This window comes from Molothrus aeneus, chromosome 6 (assembly GCF_037042795.1).
Source record: "Molothrus aeneus isolate 106 chromosome 6, BPBGC_Maene_1.0, whole genome shotgun sequence".
Lineage (NCBI taxonomy): Eukaryota > Metazoa > Chordata > Aves > Passeriformes > Icteridae > Molothrus > Molothrus aeneus.
Window position 1 is genome coordinate 14,959,622 of NC_089651.1, and position 16,111 is coordinate 14,975,732.

The 16,111-nt window shown below is 42.1% G+C and overlaps 1 protein-coding gene across 2 annotated transcripts in view; it reads left to right on the forward strand.

Annotated features, from left to right (window-relative positions):
- The first annotated feature begins 231 nt into the window (after window positions 1-231).
- OSBPL5 (oxysterol binding protein like 5) overlaps window positions 232-16,111 on the forward strand; it is a 173,451-nt gene continuing 157,571 nt past the window's right edge. For both annotated transcript variants that reach the window (XM_066551722.1, XM_066551726.1), the window contains exon 1: window positions 232-334. In XM_066551722.1, coding sequence (XP_066407819.1) covers window positions 320-334 — 15 coding nt within the window. In that variant the 5' untranslated portion in view covers window positions 232-319. The remainder of the gene's footprint in view (window positions 335-16,111) is intronic.

The following is a 16,111-nucleotide window of genomic DNA, read 5'->3' on the forward strand; positions in this document are numbered from 1 at the left end:
AGTTGTTTTTCATGCAGGATGACTGTGTGCAGCAGCACAGGCAGGGGAAAGCTGGAGTTTTGGCAAGCAGATCCTTAGTGTGGGGCAAAATGCTCGCCTGCACTCTGATGCTGATTTTCTCCTTTATTGGCTGCTCCTGAGGCTGCAGCCGGAGGAACGGTCTCCTGTGGAACGGCAGCTTTAGACAATTTTATTGGCTGATGAATCTGATCTTGCCTGGCCACCTTCCAGAAACACTGACTTGCCCGAGATGAGAGTGAGAGGAAGGTTGCTCTGCCTGGGGCTCTGAAGCAATTGTTTGGAGACCAACGTAACACCCATGCCTTGCTGCACGGTGAGTATAGAAAGACAGGTCCGTATAGCCACGTCTATATGCGTAGGGTGCTTCATGATCTGATTGCTGACACAATTAAATGTGAGGCTGCTGTGGACTGTGTCTCGTTTGCTGCTTAATTATGTGGAAATGTACTTGGTAAATGGCTTGCTGTCACAAAAGGCTCGATTAACTGTTGCAATGATCTGAGTTAAAATACTGTGTTTGTGTCCTACTCTGGTTATTTCCTGTGCTGCAACACATTGATTTAAGCTTTTAGCCATGAGAGAGCAAAACGCAGCTGCAAGATGTTGATATTAAAATGTTTTCTTTGGTTTTGTAATTTTGCAAGTGGAAACTCAAAATACCAGAGCCGTCTGCTAATATTTGCTCAAGTCTTCTAAAAATTGCTGATTAATCTTGCCCTTTCTTTTTTAAGGGTAACTTCTGTTAAGTTTGATGCTATGGATCGTTTTGCAAGTTGTGCTCTGCCACAAAACAAAAATAGGGCAGAGCAAAGGAAGGGAATGTTTTTAATGTAGCCCCCAAAGTGTACGGTCTCAAAGTGGCAGGATACTGCATTGCACCTACATCAGTTGCAAATAGCTCTACAGATAAATATTTCTGAAGAGCCCCCAAAAATATTGCTGCCTAAGGAACTGATGGTTGACCAGCAGCACTGGAACAGAATGAAGGAATGCAGCTTTTTAAACTGCAGCAGTCCTAATATATACAAAGATGCAGTTAATCCTGAGAGTGTATCATACCTGCTGCTTCAAAAATGATACTAAATAACCTGTTTCACTCTAGCAGCCTGCAGTGCCCCTGATACTTGGAGCGGAGTTTGAAAATGTGTATTTTTGATAGCTTTGGGAAACAACATTTTATCACTGTACTTGTTCAAAATACCTCTCCCTAATAATTCGTAGGGGTTTTTAGGAGAGGTAGTGCAGGAAGTGGGGTGTCAGTGTTTCCTGCAAACAGATCCCTGCTGAACATAGTGCAGGAACAATGTAGCTTCCTCAGAGCTAAGTCAAAGTATTAAATTAAAGCTGAGTAAAGCTAAAGTCCCCAAAGACTTCCCAAGATAGAACTTCCCATACTCATGGGCTGTGAGTAGCACAACTGTTGATGGCAATGATGCTTTTCTTCATTCTCCTTCCTGAGGACCAAGGAGGAACCTGAGCAGCTTCATGATTTGCCTCGGCTGGAATAGCTTTGCAGTACCATACTGGGGTGCAATGGATTCCTTAGGGAATCAGAAACGGATGGCATGGGGCTGTAGCCTCTTGGAATCACCTGCACCACAGTTGCCTTTCCAAATTGTGTTGATGTTTTGAGTACTCTGGGAAGAGGACAGAGTGGGAAGGCCAAATTTGGATGTGCAGGAAAGACATGAACATTGATTTGCAGCTGTAGTTGTAGGGAGTCACCTCCCCATTATGTCCAAGTGGGGTAGAGGGGAGGACTCATTTGGTGGAATTCCATCTGTTTCAGCTCAGAAGTAAATAACTTCTGGCTCCCATGACAAGTGGGATGGCAGTCCATGAAGTCATGAGGCCCTGTTACCACCTGTGGTTATGAGTGAATTAGGACCTTGTATTAATGAGAAATGATGCAGCGAATATGGTTTAGTATGACTTTTGTGCAATTGTGCCAGGTAACATTGACAAACTTTGGTTCTAAATGTCTTGTAAACAACTATTTGACCCTTCAAATAGTCTAAACTATGTTTTTGCTTGTTCCTCTGTGTCTGCACCATTCCTGTTCCTGTTCTTGCTGGCTGAGACTTCCAAGGCAGCCATGGGAAGCTGACATTCATACTCATTGGATTCCAAACATCCCTTCCAGAAATCACAGGCTCTGTCATTATAGGGAAGATGAGGCTGTTTTACACCTAGTTTTATAGATGTGTTTGTGATTTCCTGGGATTTTCTTGTGGAATCTGAATTAGAGCTTATCTGAGGTTAAGATTTAAGTTTAACAAATGTGAAAAGCATAGTATTGGCATACCAGCTCAGTACCTGTTTATCCTCCTGGAGAAGTTTTTTGTATTAATGTCAAACATGCATCTGTGAAGTTGCAATCTGTGGCTGTTATAGCTGTAATACTGAAAAGGGGGGAGGAAAAGTGAGTGAAGATGTGAATTTTGCTGGTTTAAGATTTAATTGAGACACATTGAAGGTAACCCTTGGTAGAAATGGAGCTTTGCCACTAAGTATGATGCCATTTATTTGGAGGGGAATGAGTGATTCTCTTGATTATTCAAAGGGCTTTTTGAAACCCTGCTACAGATGTGCTGCTGGTATGTTCCAGCATAATAGTAATCCTGAAAGAGCTGAATACAGGCTGCTTAGTTATTTTTGAGCCTTTGCCATCACTCTACATGCCACAACAGGCAAAATGTTGGTGATTTCTGTCACTGTCAAGCCAAAAGTAGAGGTGGCCTCACTTTGGGCACCATGGAATGGATGCCCAAGGAATGCGCCTTGTGCCTGAGCTGTGTTGGTGGTCTCTGAGCAGTCCCAGGGAAGCAAGGGTAGCCCAGGGCCCTGTGGCAGGGCAGGGGATGAGGATCAATCACATGGGATGAATTGCCCTTTCCTGGCCTGGCCCTTAGCTTGTAGCAGTGGGAAGGCCATGACTGCAGCCACCCTCAAAACAAAAAACCAGATTTTTTTCCTGTTCTGCTCTCAGTCTAGTGTGGTGCTTTGCACCCCAATTGCCTCCCTCAGCCTTGTAAATGTTGCAAGTTTCTCAGCTTTGTTGGAGTAGATAAAAGATAAGGGCAGTTCTAGACATTTTATTTTGAGGGGAGAAAATGGAGAAAAGTAGAACGAGGAGGTGACTAAAAATATAAAGCTTGTGATCTATGTTAATGATTGTACTTGGCAATTCTGCAGAAATGAAACCAAGAGAAAACTATGATTCTTTGACTTAAGAAATCATTTATATGGAAATGTTTTGGTTTTAGCTTAAGACCCGAGTTAAGGCAGTGGAAATACATTGATTTGTATTTTGACAGTTTAAAATGGCTTCTATGCAATGCTCTTACAGCATGTTAATTTAGAATGTGGACTTGCAAATTGCAATAGTATTTTAAAACACTTGAAATTCAGAATGACATGTTAACTGTCTGCAGTGATTTTATTTTTATCTTTGTTGGGTTGGTTGGTTAGCTTGGATGTGAATTTGTATTTCTGTATATGTATATAAACATGTATGTAAGTAGGAAGCTGGTAGGCAATATGCTTACATATATACCAGCATGTTATTGAGTCATAACATGAAATATTTACTCTCAGTATCCATGTGTAAAGTTAATGTGCTGTGGATTCATGCTAGAAGTAACAAGGCAAGAAACTTTATGCTCTGTGATACAGATAGCCAGATCAACAGTGGGAGTGAAAACTGGAATTGTTCTTCCGTTTCAATTACAGCCTGACAAATGGTGCATTCATTTTTCATTGTTAATAAATGGCCCATATGGCATCCTTTGATCACATGCTCTGCAGCTTCTGCAACAGTAAGGCATTTATTTTCAAGGAATACAGAACCTAACAATTGATCTCAGCTATCTGAGCAAAACATTGTCTTCAGTAAGGGAATGGACCCTACCAGGAGAAAGTACCCTAGGTAGCTCAGAGTTTTCCAGTCTGAAGGCTTGAAGCATGCTGCACCCAGCAGCAGAGCCAGCAACCTCCTCATGTTCCAAATCACACCGGATATAACTGGAAAAGCTCTTTCTCCACTCACAAATTCCATTCTTTCACAGACTACGTGAGGATGGCTTTTCCATGGTGCACAATCCAGCTTCCAGGATGCCTGGCATGCAGGGATAGAGAAAAACTAACCAGAGAAGAAATTTGGAAAGCAACGCAAAGCAAAGTTAGAATTTCTTTGTGTGTGAGAAATATGTATCACCAACAAACCCACCAGCCTGATACACACATCCCTTGGAATAAAGACAACCTATTTGCTTTTAATCACCTTGTTTATCATACCTTTTAGAAGCAAAACTTCTAAATCCATAGCCAGGACACCAGCTGGAGACATTCAGGAATATCTCCATGGAAATACTATCTTGGAAAGCAAAGCTTGCTGAAGTTTGCTCATTATTTTCTGAAGAGCACTGCAGTCTGGGAGAAAAGAGGAGCTAGGCAACACCCTGTTTTCTACACCCACAGTTGCAACAGATACATGGGTGACAGGACCTCTCCAGAGCACCTCATGTTCTCCCTTCATGGTGTAGTTCTTGCAGCCACTTTGATCTTAGTGGGCAGACAGTGGCTGGGACCTTTCTGGGTGTTCCTACCATGAAATGATAATGATTATATACAGCTCATGCCTTTAACGTAAACTGAAGTGTTTACAGAGCATGTGTGGATGTACACTTCTACTTCCCCAAACACAAGAGGTTTCCTCCCTCACAGTGTTCATGTGAACCTCCCAGGGATAAGGAGATGCAGGATGGAAGCAGGGGAAGGACAAGCCTGCTGGACTCTCCTTGGAAAAGTTTCATCAGTAAGACAGCAACGTGTGGCCACTTGTAACTGCAACACTGCAACACTGTCAGCACCCCCAGAGTAGTTTCAGCTTCTGCTTTTGCAGCAGCAAATGGCAAAACTGCACAGACTCACTCACCCATGACCCCATATAAGAGTATAAGGGGACACAAAGATTTGTGTCCCCTTAATCTTCTGCAAAAGATGGGCACAGTATGAAAGCTTAAATCCTAAAGTAGATGGTGCATTTCTGTACCATCATGTCATGTGTTTGATGAAATGTGGCTGGCTGAGTGTGTCCAGATGGGCATTGCTCCTTTGGTCAAGAAACCATTAAAATGTGGCAATTTGTGGGAATCTAGGCTAAAATAGGTTCTCACAATGGAGAGCTAGTACAAGGCACAAAGTTGAACAAATTGGTCCCCACATAGGTAACTGAAGGGGGTGGGGGGAGGATGGGATGACTTTAAAGTTTATATGATAATTTAATTTGCTGATTTAGTGCTAATATAGAAAATGTTCCCCCAGCATACTTGGCTTCTCTTTTCAGCTGGCTTCTTTGGAAGAATTTTTTGAGGAAAATGCTCTGTGTGGTGTTACAGGCATGTAATTTTCAGGCTAGACTACAGAAGGATTATATACTTGTTATTTTGGTTTCCCTTGAGAGAGTTCTACAATGTTTCATAAATCCAGATGACTGTATAGGTCTTAGTGAATATGCAATTTGCCATATGGGATATATGCCGGTCAATACCTCTGTTCTTAGAGGAGATGGTCACTAACAAAAATGATGTCTGACAGGCTGTTCCTTACTGTGGAATGATCTGTCTGTCATCTCCTCAGGTTCTTGTAAATTGCTGCGGCTCAAGATTAGGATAAAATATTTAAAAGTTGTCAAAAGCAGCTTAAAAGCCTCTGACCTTCTAGCTTTTAGAAGTAGTTTAGGGGCTTATGATGTTGAATCCTGTAATCACTTTTGAAATGTTTTTCTAGTCCATCTTCCTTGAATGAACAGAAATATCTATTTCCTACAAGTAAAATGGGCCTAACTTTGGCCAAAAAACATTGCTGATCATGAACTTGCTGAAATCTGTGAGGAGAAAATATGGAATTGACTTGCTGAACTGATAAGATTTGTCAGGGATAGTCATGGGTAATTGCCTCAACCTTTTTAATAGAAAAGATTGTGCTTGGAAAAAAGCATGGTAGAAAAATGCACCTGTCTCAGCAAAGGAATAGTGAACGCTTGCCCTGTGCAGGGCCAGGAGTTGGACTCAGTAGTCTTTATGGATATCTTCCTACTCAGGATATTCTATGATACCATGATTCTGTGACTTGAATTATTTTCCAGAATCCATGTTACAGGAAATGGGAGTTTTATCACAGCAGATTAGATTTTTATATTAAATATTCCTGTTTGGTCTGCAAACTGAACCTCATTCCTGTTGACCTTATTTAATACGGTGGACACCAAAGTTTAATATAAAAAAAGAGAAGTATTATTTATTTAACTTCTTAACCCCCTTTTACATTACAAGGCTGTGGCTGGGTGGAAGGACAAAGGTATGATGCATGAAAACATGAATGGTTTGTGTTCAAGCTGATGTCTCATGTTGGCTCCAACATATGGGCATCGCATTTTCTATCAGGGTGTCACAGAAATGCCATGAATCTCCTATATGCAGGTGACTTCTACCTGAGAACCAAGGTAACAAACATGACCCAGTCAAGTGTGTGATAAATATAGACACCCACTGCAGCAACTTGCACCAACACAAGCTCTGAGTCGCAAGCAAGACACGTGGCTGTGTCTCAGCAGTCAGTCCCTGCTCCAGGCTGCAGTTCAGCTGCACTGGCTCCCAGGTTATTGCATCTGCACCAGGGATTTGCATGGTCCCAGAAAAGGTCTTGTCTGTGTGAAGTTTTGATAAAAGATGGTTAGATTTCTGCAAAATGAAACTGAAAGGAAATTAATGCTAAGTAATCTGGGAGATGTCTTTCTACCCAGGCTTTATTAATAGTTTCCTTCTGTGGTTATTTACTTACATTTACAGAGCTCAGCAGAGCTATTCCTTCCTCTGGTTTTATCTCATGAAATTCCAATGTAGAGAACTGTGATTCAGGGATGACACAGTGTGATGTAATTTAACTATAGGTAAGGTAGCTTAATTAACACTTACAGCCTGTCTTAAGGTGACCTTAGGATATGCAATTTTGCCTTGTGTTAACAATCAGTTTTTCATTTATGTCTTTCCTTTACCACTGTAGCAATGGAAAAAGAGCTGAAATACTCTTTACTTGTCATGTAACCTTGCAGCTCCACAGTGGGACAGGGAATGCTCTGTTCAAGAAAAATCAGTGTTTTGGGGGAAGGATTCAGCAAATTAAGTGGGAGCCCGTTTTTTCTAAAGGCTGATTCATACCAATGTGAAGATCCTCATACACTGTGGAGCAGCACTGTGCTGATCTCAACAGAGCTACTTTGTTTGATGGGGGTTAAAAATCCCAAGTGTGTGTGATTCTCTTCTGCTGATGCAACTATTACCACTGTGCCTGGGGAAGGTGCCTCTCTCTCTTCCTCTTCTCTCTTTATGGCCTAGCAACCTTACAATGCACTGTTTGTCCCCTTTGTATTTTGAAGGTTGCCCTTGCTCACGTGGCGAGCTGTGGCTCAGTGTTGCTCCTTGTGTGAGCTTTGATGCCATGAGCTTGGCAGCAGGGACAGCACAGCAGCACTGGCTTTGCTGCAGCTTTATTGCCTACACTGAGACCCCAGGGCCTGGTTTGCCCAGCTTAGCCCAGGCTGCCATCTCCCTGCTCACTCTGTTTACCTCCACATAGCAAAACTGTGCTTTTCTCCCTGCAGCAAGGCATATTGAGGTGGTAGGAGTTATGCTGGGATGTGCTCCCCTGCTGGCAGTGCCTTACCATGGTATATTGAACTGGGCTGCTTCTTACACGTGGGAGCAGGAAAAGCCTGTCCCCAAGCGGCTGCTCCTGCTCAGTTTATAGTTTTAAAAGGCACGGTCTGCTTGAGTAGCCCTCCTTCTGTGTTTGTAGGTCAGACAGAAGTCCCTGTGGGTCAGCTTTACATCTTCAGCTGTAAATGTAGGTCAGCTGGCTGCTGGGCAGAGTGCTCCTTAAAAGCACAGCTCCTCACACACAGCTTCACAGTACATTGCCTTTGCTGGTCTGTAAGGAAGCTCCTTTTGCCAGCATGGCAAGGGGTGCAGCTGCTCTCCTGACACTGGCAGTCCTGCCAGCATGAGAGCAGAGTATGTATTGGTCTAGGTGGAGCAGATATGCAATGGGAGCAATTTCTGCTGTTTCTGACACTTTGCTTTAGTAATGAGAGATTGATATCAGGCCTGTTAATGAAATTAATTATCTTAGGATGTGACAGTGTCTGTAAATCAAAGCAAGTCCTTCAGTTCTTCTGTGCCCAGGCTTTGTTTATTCTGATACTAAACCTAAGATTTGCTCCTTCCTGAATCCTAGAGAGTCCGTCAGAAGTCTAAAATCTGGGAAAGAGTCTCAGGAGCTCACAAGGAGCCAGTTTAGTTCAGTTGCACTGTTGCTTCCTTCACAGCACACATGTGGTTTACACATTCCTGCCTGCAGGCTCTAATCTTGGCTGTGACACTCATTATGCTTTATTTTTTTTTTAGCTCAGTTCCCTAGGAAGTTGAAGCTTATGCAATCCTTATGCAAAAGGAATAGCCCTGAAAGGTTTCCCAAAAAGACAGCACAAACCAGCCAATGGCTTCATGAATCAGAAAACTTATGTTAAGTTGCACACAAAAGAAGGTGGCTGGTGCAGAGCTTCCTTTGTCCATGGCTGCAGGGACCCTCCAGCTGCCTGTAGAACCACGGCAGGGTATGACTGGGGCTTGGATGACCTCCAGAGGTCCCTTCTGTCCCCAGCCATTCTGTGATTCTGTTGTCCAGGAAGCACTAACATTTCAGGAAAATTCAGCAGAGGGGGACAGCTCTCAAAGGCAAACAGGTTATGACAAGTTTGAGAGGAAGGCTGTGGCATGCATGAGGTTGTTGGCATGACTGTGCTTGGAATCACCAAGTTCATGATCCTCCAGAGCCTCTGGTGGTTGGTGAATATAGAAAGGAGTAAGAGGATACACTGGAAGAGGTTTGTGTGGAAACACAAGATCTATTAGGTGGTCTGTAGGGAGATAAGGAGGTGCTGCATCAATGCACAGGGTCTTTCTAGACTTATCACCTCTCCTGGCAAGACACCTTGTCTGCAGTGCTTAGAGAGAAGGGGATGCACATGTGGCTGTGGTAGTTAACTAGGAAAGGAGTGTGGTGCCTTTTGTGGATGTTACATTTGCTTTCAAAGATGCAAATTTGTGGAGACATCATCAGTGGGGCCAGCAAAACAAACATAATCTGTTTGTAATATTGTAGTCCCTCTGCTCAAAGTTAGGTTGCCAAATTTCTCAGGGAAGAAAAGCCTTTTTAAAAAACTCAAACCTAAAAAAATTAAACTAATTTTCCACCAATATCTTTATTATTGAGACTTAATATATTACTGCTTTATTGAAATTAATTTATTTGGCTACCAGAAAGAGTAAAACAAATTCAGGAAAAACTAAGAAGAGGGGTTTTTAAAAATGAAATATCTTGCATTTTTTAAAGAAAATATCATTCTATAGTAGATTATTGAGACTATATGAGATTAAGTCAAATCCCATTAAATTTTTTTTGTTTTGTTGCTTCAAGAGAAGTATATTACTTTATCCAGCTCGTGAATATTCAGTTCACTCTTTTTTTTTGTTAACTGCCTCCTCCTCCTTGAGCACAAACCAGAAATGCATAACCTCACATGGGAAACTGAAATACAAAATTCTACTTCAAAAAACCACTGCTAAATTGATGCCACTTTAATAAGCCATTTGCAGGGCCACTTCACTTAAAAGAAAATAAACCTTTAAGGGCATCCTTGAGGTCATCCTGACCTAAGGTTAGCTCTGCTGAGGCAAGTTGTCTGTGTCCTCAAAATAAGAGAAGTATCTAAAGCTTTGAAAAAAAAAGTACCTCAGACATAGGTGCAGGACTTTGACATGGCATCATTTGCACCCACATTTGGTGGGTGCTGCCAAAGCCAGTTGAATTCACCACCTGGTGGGCACCCAGCCCTGTCAAAGTATCAGTGACATCTCTTGGTCACCGGCAAGGACAAATGCCATTTCAGCTTCATTCAACTGTAAGTAAATACATGGTGCTCACACAGAAGTTAGTTACCATTTTTCTGCAGCAGAGAATTGGGCCAGTTGGAACCCCTTTTCTTTCGCCAAATTACATAAGAATAAAATAGGGTTTAATAAAGGAAAAAAATGTAGCATTAAATACGGATTGTCCCTTACCTCCCCAAAAGAAACCAAAGACATTTTTGATTTGACAGTAGATATAAAAACCCTAATTTTTTGCCTCATTTCCTTAACCATAACTAACAAATATGCAAGGCTAACTCTATGTATGTTAGCAGTCATTTCCATGTGGTAAAGGAGGAATTTCTGGTCAGATGTTAAGAGTACTGGCCCAGGGAAATGACTGAAAAGTTTGATCAAGGGTCAGTGCTGAGAATATGTCACAAGTCTGGATGTGTGACAAGCTGCCCAGACTGCAGTGCAAGGCAGAGGTAAACCTGTCCAGCTTGGCCCCAAGTTCACCCATCAAAAAATCACTGGCAGGATTACATGCAGCTTTCTACTTTGATGCTCCTTGTTCTGCCAGTGTGAGATTTGTTCATCCCCTGTCCCTCATGATGCAGGAGGATGTGTTTTGCCAAGCTCATCAGCTTCCTCTGAAAAAAGCATTTCTGTCCTGGCCATGGCTGGATGCAGAGTAAGATTTATCTGAGCTGCCAGAGCTGAAATGTCTGGAGATATGTTATTGTATTTCCAGGGAGAGTCCCATATACTGACTGTGTGTATCAGCTGGACCACATCCCCAGAATCTCTGGGAAAGAGAATAAAATGGCAACCCTCTGAAGAGAGGATGTCTGGTTTTGCATGCCCAAGGATCAGTCAGGTGCAACACAAAAGGATTCAGCGTATATCCACACCCTCCTGAGCAAAAAGATGTCTGTCAGAGGGTTCTTCCCTTGTAAGGGTCTGCAGAGAAATAGTGCTCTAAAAATGCTTGGCTGGAAACACATTTGCTTTTATAATCTACTAAATAGATGCAAACAAGATTTCATCAGGAGTTCTGATGGATCTAGGCAGATACAGAGCTGCAATCAGACTGTGACCTAACCAAATCATGTCTTCCTTGACTCCTCTAGGAGCTACCTGAGGTTGATTGGCTTTTGTTACAGAAATCTATTTGGGCAGCAGTGAGGACGAGCTGGGAGCAGATGTTCAGGGAGCAGTTTCCTCAGAGAGGAAAAGGCTTTTTCCTGTGGCTGCTGTAATTTCTTGAATGGTGATGGGGAAGGTGCCTGAGCTTTTCTGATTACTGCAAATACATACATAGAGCAGGAGCTGGGAGTAGAAAGGAAAGCTTTAGAACTGCCTGCTTTGTTGTCAGTTGAGGGTCAGGCTGCCAGCAGTCAATGCTGACAGTGGCTGTTTTAAGTCAGACTCTGTCAAGGTTCTGAAGGTGGAGGGAATGTGCTTTTAGAGGCAGGGCAGTGACCTGGAAGGAAGCAGCCAAAGCACTGGCAGCAGATGAGATGTGGGTCAGAGGCAGCACGGAGCAGAAGGTGCTTGCTGAGCCAGGGCTGCCTGGCTCAGTGGGAGGTGGGTGCAGGAAGAAAATGAGGTGTTTCTACATGGCCACTTCTCTGTGCTATGGTCTGAGAAGAGGGGGGAGTTCTCCTCAGGCATTTGAACCAGCTGAGCTGTACCTGGAGAAAGAAGTCAGGTGCACCTGGTTTCTGGATTATTCTTACCAAAAACTGCAGTCTGGGAGCTATCTGTCTTGCCTCCTGCCAATGTACTGGGAGGACTTTCTTTCCCATGCCACCTGACTGCAGCTGTGGATATTGGCAGTGTATGTTGCTGTGAGAGGATGCTGTGTAGGAGCACTCAAATTGCTTCCCTTGGCTGTTTCTGGGTACCAGGAGCAGTATAACTGCCTTAGATCATCCCCAAATGTGGGCCAGTTAACTTGCCTTACAAGAACAACATGGTCAGGAGGGGAGCAGTATCTGGAGGCTGTGCTGCTGGTAGTGCTTGGTTTACCTCACCCATCCCTGCCCAGCTGTGCATCCTGCTGAGGGTTCTCTTATCAGAGACAACAGCACATCAGAGGCTCTGCTGCCTGAGAGTCAGCACTGGGGGTGGAGGATAAGCAGACAAAATAATCTTTACATGAAAGAGGCTAATCAATCACTGAAACAACTTACCAGTGCTTGTGGGGGACCCTTCACCTCTTATAACAGCTAAATAAAGATGATGTATGGGGTTTTTTTAAATATAAAATACATATACATGATTTCAGTGACATTTTCTGCCTTGTTCCAAACAAAAAGCCAGACTATGACCAATGATGTTCTGTGGCCTCACACAAACAACTCTATACATAATTTATAGAGTTCTAATAAATATTTGAAGTATACTATTAATTTTCTCTTGAAATATGTGTACTCTTATGTCTGGATCCTTCTTTTGATACACAAATAGATTTAATAACAAGTTAATTCCTCATAGCTAGTGACTTTCATTTATTCTGGCATAAGACAACTAGTATTTTTCCAAGTCTTCCACAATCTTACAAAATTAAGAATGGAAAGCTGAAGGGAAGTTTTGGAGTCCAGAACTGCTAAAGAATTGAGGACTCAATGTGAAAAAAAATAGTATACTAATATTAACAGAGTTGAGCATGAACTGCAGAAAGAGCAGGAATTATGTAAATAAGCAGATTTTGAATATGAATCCCAAATCCACTGAACAATCTGGACTATCTTCCTGAGGAAGCATTTCACCATGTTTCAGGCCCGTTTGGGTCTCCTGCTTCTTTTCCATACACCTGCTCATTGCTCCCAGGTGTGGCAGTCAGTGGCCAGAGCTGTTTTTAAGCATGATGGGCTGTATTTTGCTAGGATGTATCTTTGTGTAGGTTACTAGTGATTTCCAGGAGGCAGCTCACCAGGACTGCCTGGAGTAGCTGGATCTGGGTTTTTTGGCTTTTTGGTGTGTGCAGCTGCTGTTTTCCACATGCTTCAGCAAATGTGGGATTGGAACCAGGCTCCACTTTGGAGGGGACTGACACAGGAAGGAAGGCTGCCTGCAGTGCCAGTACACCCTGCAAAAGGAGCAGGAGGGCCAAAGGCATCAAATTTTGGGACTGGGCAAGATGCCCAGTCAGGAGCACAATTATTCATGGCCTTGCCTCTGCTGTATTTGTAGTCAAGGAATTTTATAAACACCTTATTCATGGTTAAGTGTGTTGTCTTGTTAGTGACAGTCTTATGTCATATCCCAAAGTCATATCCCATATCAAGAGCTCTGCAAATTAAATTGCTACTTTACATTAGACTTTTTTTCCAGTGGCTGTGAATTCCTTAGAGGTGCTTTGCTTTATTAACAAGAGGAGTGTGTGCTCTGCCAGAAGCTGAGAAGAAATAGGTTATGATTTCTGGAGGATAGGATTTCAAAAGCCCTTGTAGCTGCTAAGGTAGAGTTTAAACCTTTTCTGCTTGGGCCTTGCAAGTGCTGTGCTTGCCAGGTTGGCCCCTGGCCTAGGAATGTCAAACATCAGTTCTCACACACTCATTTTATGCCTTGTGGTTTCCTGGGGTGTCCACAGAAGGAACACACCACTCTGTGCTCAGACACTGGTCCCAATAAAGGCCCAAATATGCAAATTTAGGCCTACTGTAAGCTTTTTGCAAAAACTCTTATAAATTCACCAAACTGAATTCTCAAGTTCTAGAAACATGAATTATTCTACTTAAATGATTTCCAGTTACTTCAGGATTTAAGCCAGGCATAGATAAAGCCAGCAATATAGTGAAGTAAATTCAGGGAAATGGAGTTCAGTTATTTTTAATTTGGGCAGCTGAGCCCTTCTCTTCTATCAAACAAAACAAAGTCCTTTCTTTAGTTGTTTCTGGACATGCCTAGAAGCACTAATATTTTTGCAGCTTGATTTTTAGTTTCTTTTCACCTCATATTCCCTCTGCCTTGAAGAACAATGTATACCCCTAGCCATGATATTTAAACATGCAACCCTTTTCTTTGGCCTCACACTAGAAATGTTTTTATTAGATAATATTTGTCAGTGTCATAGTTTACTTGACAAAGTGAAAACTCATTGTGGTAGAATATAATCTCAACCCTGGTCTGACAGTGTGTGCTCCATGGTCCTGTGCAGGGTCAGTGGTGGGAAGCAAGGATAGCTGGCCCCAATTCACAGCAATTCTGAGATTGCAGCTGAGATATTGGCCACTCACAGAAGAGAGGATACTGCCAAGGAGGTTTTATCACTGTTTGCTCTCAGTACTTGCTCAGGATTGAAGGGCTGGCTCTGGAGAAGGTAGGATGGGGAAGAGGGAAAAACTCTACCATGGGAAGTCCTCGTGTCTTCTGAGATTACTGTTTAGAGACTGAATTTTGCTGCATTTTTAAGTCAACAGTGGGGCAAGAATTAATTTATCTTTTTTTTTTTTTTTCAGTGTGTTACAGGAAAAGCCAACTTTACCTCCCTTATGTGATTGTTTTTAGGATGTTGAAGAAGCATTTGGCATAAGAAGGATGATTTTCCAATGAAATACAAAGTCAGGTCATACACCCAGCTCCTTCTTAGCTGGCTGTCAGTCTGTACAACAACATGCCAGGCAGTGTTGTCTAGCACCTTGCTGGTAAAAAAAGGCACTCAAACCAGTTTCTGCATGCTCCCTTTTTGAGGAGTTGCTTTAAATCCCTTCAGTTAAACAAGGTCTTCTTGTAGGGATGTGAAATCTGGTGAAGCTCTGCATGAAAGCCTTAATGTCCAGGATATAACTGTCTCTTTTAGTGAGATTTGTTGCAGACCAAATTAAATCACTGGAGGAAGTTCAGCTCTCTTTCTGATAGCACTCCCTTAAGGATCAGTGATTTTACACTTGAATATAAAAACCACAACATTCTCAAAATGTTTGGCATTAATGGGAATGTACTCCCATTGAAGTCAGTCATTAAATAATCTTCATTTTGATGAAAATAATTCTAAAATGCCATCTGAGAAAAGCCTTCCAGACAAATTTTTAACTTTACAGAAGTTATTTTACTTTGCCAGACTATCTGAGACACTGTTTTATTTAACTTTAGTTTGACTTCTGGTTGGTAGGAATCTTCCAATAGTCAGTGAGAGTGAGCATTTCCAGAGGGCAAATCATTGTAGCCACCAGTGATGCCTTTTTTAAAACAGGATTAACTACTCTGTGAAGGTTTGGGTTGCAGTGCATTAATTGGGTTTTTACTCTACTGACTATACAACTATAGATACTTGTGGTTCACTCCAGGTGTTTATTCCTTACCACATATGCTTAGGTGCTTATAAAAAGGGTTCAACTTTGTCTGTCTGTCAAAATGTGTGTAGATATAGTTGCAGTTCATAACAGAGGTGAATTTAATTTAAAACAACTCAGATTAGCCATTCTTTAAAAGCCTCGTCTTGATCACTGCCGATTTTCTAGGCAATGAATCAAATAATACTTTCATTTCTGCTTAACTTTCCCTTACACATTGCCTTTCTGCTTAACTTTCCCTCTACACATTCAGAGGTTTTTCTCTTCACTGGTTTTGTTTGTTTGCTTTCTCCTCTGTACTCCCAAGAAGCTGTAAGCTCTTGCAGGGCAGTGCTGGTTTAAAGCTTAGTGAAATCAGGTCTCAGACATGTTCACCTCTACTGCAATGTTGTGACTCTCCCTAGTGCCAGTAGGAGTCACACACCTCAGGTCTTGCACATTGTTTTGAAAATACTGTAGCAGATTTAGTCTTTTAAGACATATTGTACTTCCTTAATTTCTTGGATGATTTCCCTTCCTGAAAAATGTGCTAATTTCTGTGCATATAAACACTTGCTGAGGAGAGCAGCAGAAAGAAGCAATTTCCTGTAGTTATTTTGTCAGGACTATAAGTGAATGATTCTCGTTCAGCAAAAAAACCCAATTGAAAATCAGCAAACACTTTGAAAATTTATTTTGCTTTTGCAAATAATTCAGGGAAGAGGGGAAAAAAGTGTCATCACAATATACCTCAAATCCTCTTGACCGGTATATCCTTTGTTATCAGGCATTATTAAGTTACCTGTAGACCTGAGTAATTTTATCTAGCCAGGGACACAT